The 3,270-nt window shown below is 32.7% G+C and overlaps 1 protein-coding gene across 1 annotated transcript in view; it reads left to right on the top strand.

The window, feature by feature from the left end:
* The first annotated feature begins 2,369 nt into the window (after nucleotides 1-2,369).
* The window catches only part of LOC110422658 (serine/arginine-rich splicing factor), a 4,258-nt gene continuing 3,357 nt past the window's right edge, over nucleotides 2,370-3,270 (top strand). Inside the window, exon 1 of the mRNA XM_021436661.2 lies at nucleotides 2,370-3,231. Within this exon, the coding sequence (XP_021292336.1) occupies nucleotides 2,599-3,231 (633 nt within the window). The 5' untranslated portion in view covers nucleotides 2,370-2,598. The remainder of the gene's footprint in view (nucleotides 3,232-3,270) is intronic.

The raw sequence follows: 3,270 nt of genomic DNA, 5'->3' as shown, positions 1-3,270 counted from the left end.
TATTATAAAATATTTTTAATAAAGTAATAAAGTTAAAGAGTAAAAATATCTTTAAGAATATTATAAAGTGTAATGTAAGGTGATTGTATTAGTTTTGAATTGTAACTATATTATATCTCTTGATTGTAATTTAATTTAATTGAACACATTATAAAAAAAATATTTTTATTTTTTTTATACTAAATGTCATCTAAAAATTAAAAATTTAAATAAATTAAATTTGTTATTATTATTATTCAGGTTGAATTTATGATCTGGACGTAAAATAAATGCAGCTTAAAACAAGTTGAACAAGAAATCCTTCTTGACCGATGGTCAATATGGTGAATCTTAGTCAACCGACCACATTTATGATTTTTAAGTCCTCCCAAGCCCAAACCGACGGCGACGTCAAAAGGAGAAAGAAAGCCGCCTGACTCCCAGCCCCCTCTGTCACGTACTTGAGCGTCAATTCTGCAAGACCTATACGCACCGTTTTATAGGCGGACAACATAATCGTTTTTTCCATTACATTGAGCATACGGTGACTGACGAATGGCTCCATCTCCAACGCCAAAAGGCCCAAAAAAACAAACAAAGAGTTGAAAGATCTTTTTTTCTTTTCGCAATCTTCCTTTTGCCTCCATTTTCGTGATGGGTCAGATCTTTAATACTCTCATTTAATCCTATTAAATACCTCTAATTTTCCAGCGAAATTAACTAATGTGATCATGAAAAGCTACCCGATCCGATACGATCTCTTGGATTTGGGTTTGGATTTGCTTCGGAGTTTACGCTCCCTCGCTTTTTTTTTTTTGCTCTCTTTTTCAGATGATGATAAAAGATGGCAGGTGCGGATTTGAGAATCCAATCCAACGGATCAGATGAGAGGACAGATCTTGGAGACGAATTGAGGCTTTCTTGTCCTTTCATTTCAAAGAGTAGGGGGGAATCTTGAAATTGCCAATTCGTATAGCATGCTAGAAGAACCTACGTAATTTTCTTGAAGTCTGTTTAATTTCCGATCAAATAAAATAGAAAATTTGTAAAGATTATGTATTAATTTTTAATATTATGTAGTATAGTTATCACTGCATGATACATAATGTGTATTGTATAATACAATACAATATTAATAAAAAATTTATATGAACTAATATATTATATTATATTTGATTAAATCTCAACAATATATTATTATATAATTTTTGAATATAAATAATTAATAACATAATAACCAAATAAACTCTTAAAACATTAAAAAATTTTAAATAATTTTTTTATTACATCCAATCAAATTCATAAATTTTTTTGAACAAATAAGTTTTCATAATTAATATTTAATTAATTATCGTTAATCAAACTACCACTTGTTATTTTATATGTAAAATATTATATGACCATATTATTATCAATTATCATGTATTAATATGTCACATCAACAACATGTAGTATAGAATGATAAATGATGTTTTGATTAAGTCAATTACTAATTTATTTAGTTCAAATAAAAATATAAGAATATATTTTAATTTTTTTAAACAATTTAAAAAATTTTAAATATTATGTCATAATTCATCTTGTTGATTTGGTTCGAAATATCATTTATTTTCATATGCTACTCTAGGTGTATTAATTTAACAATTATATAATGTATATTATTAAGTTGTTAGTATTAATTATTAACTAAAATCTAATCTTCTAAACTTCTACACGGTTTTATAATTAAGTTATGAATGAATTCAATAGACAATGGATATATAATATAGAAAATGATTCATCATGGCGTTGCCTAATCATGCTTCGCTATCAATGGGTATTCAATCTACATATAAAATTAACATATCCAACCTACACTCTATAATCATGTGTTTGTGATTTTGTTAGTATTACTTTTATGTAAAATATGCAATAATATGATTCGAGTACAATGCCATGCTATAAAATATATAATTGATAATAGTACTTTTGAACAATTTTAAGATGTACTTGGATAATTTTATATTTAAGAATTCAAACTTTTAGATCTAAATCCAAAATTAATAATAGTAATAGTAAAATCAAATGATCAAATCTGAAATAATTTTCATTGACTTGCTTGAGTAAACTTTTGTCGTACTGGGAAAGTGAAAACTAATATATGCATTTATGTATGTTCTAACTCAGGCTTATGCTTAGCACTTGATAATTCTTTCCCGAGTTTTAAGATTTTTTTTTAAAATTAATAAATTGTATAAAGTCACGTCTGCATTACTTGCTGATTTTTTAAAATAATTAAATTGTATAAAGTTATTAATAATTAGACAAAATTAAAAAAAAAATCTTATACATCAGCGAATGAATTGGAGCATAATGCCATGCCACAAAACAATCTTCAAAACGAGCTCATAGTCGTGGCCATAGGCATGCTATTAACTAATGGGCCATGTAATGTAATCCATAATAGGTCCGCTGAGAAAACAACCACAGCCACATCGTCGCAGTTTCCATCGCTGGCCTGTTCCATTTGATAGCGGAAGAAATCGCATCAAAATTGAAATTTCATCTTCTGCTCTTTCTTTCTCAGCTCTCATTCCGATCCCCAAAAAATTCAGTTAGCAAAGCAAACCAAAATCAGAAATGGAAGAAGAAAAGGCGGTAGCTTACTACGACGAGCTTACGCGGAAAGGCGAAGGAGCCGCCAGATTCAAACGAGGCCTCGGCTTCTCCTCCAACGATGATCAACACGACGCGGTTCCGCAAAGAAGCTCAGCTTTTGTCTCTTCGTCTTCGTCGTCGTCCTTCCTCAGCAGCTTCGTTAGGGCCTCAAGCCCTGCCACCGCTTCTAAGCTCGAGAAAGAATCTCAACTTCAATCCATTCAAAATAAGCTAAAGAAGAAGCCGGAAAGAGAAGATAGGGTCTCGGAGAGAAGCAGCGGGGAGAGGGAGAGAGGCAGAGACAAGGATAGGCATTCGAGGAGGCGAAGCAGAAGCAGAAGCAGAAGCAGAAGTAGGAGTAGAGAGAGATACAGAGACAGAGATAGAGAGAGAAGGAGGCGGCGAAGCAGGAGTCGGTCGCCACGTAGAGATCGGAGGAGGAGTAGGAGTAGGTCGCCGCGTCGAGATCGAACGTCTGGGAGGAGGAGGAGTAGGAGTTTGTCGCCCCGAGAGCGGAGGAGGTCAGAGAGGGATGGGGAGAGAGTGGGGAACTCGAAGAAGGAAAGAAATGGCGCTGTTGATTATTCGCAGTTGATTGACGGCTATGATAAGATGGTATGAATATTTCTCGCATCTTCATTTCAGTCTTATCCT

Source organism: Theobroma umbraticum, unplaced genomic scaffold (genome assembly GCF_002168275.2).
Source record: "Theobroma umbraticum cultivar Fairchild unplaced genomic scaffold, ASM216827v3 scaffold_146.0, whole genome shotgun sequence".
Taxonomy (NCBI): domain Eukaryota; kingdom Viridiplantae; phylum Streptophyta; class Magnoliopsida; order Malvales; family Malvaceae; genus Theobroma; species Theobroma umbraticum.
This window is presented reverse-complemented; position numbering and strand designations above follow the sequence as displayed.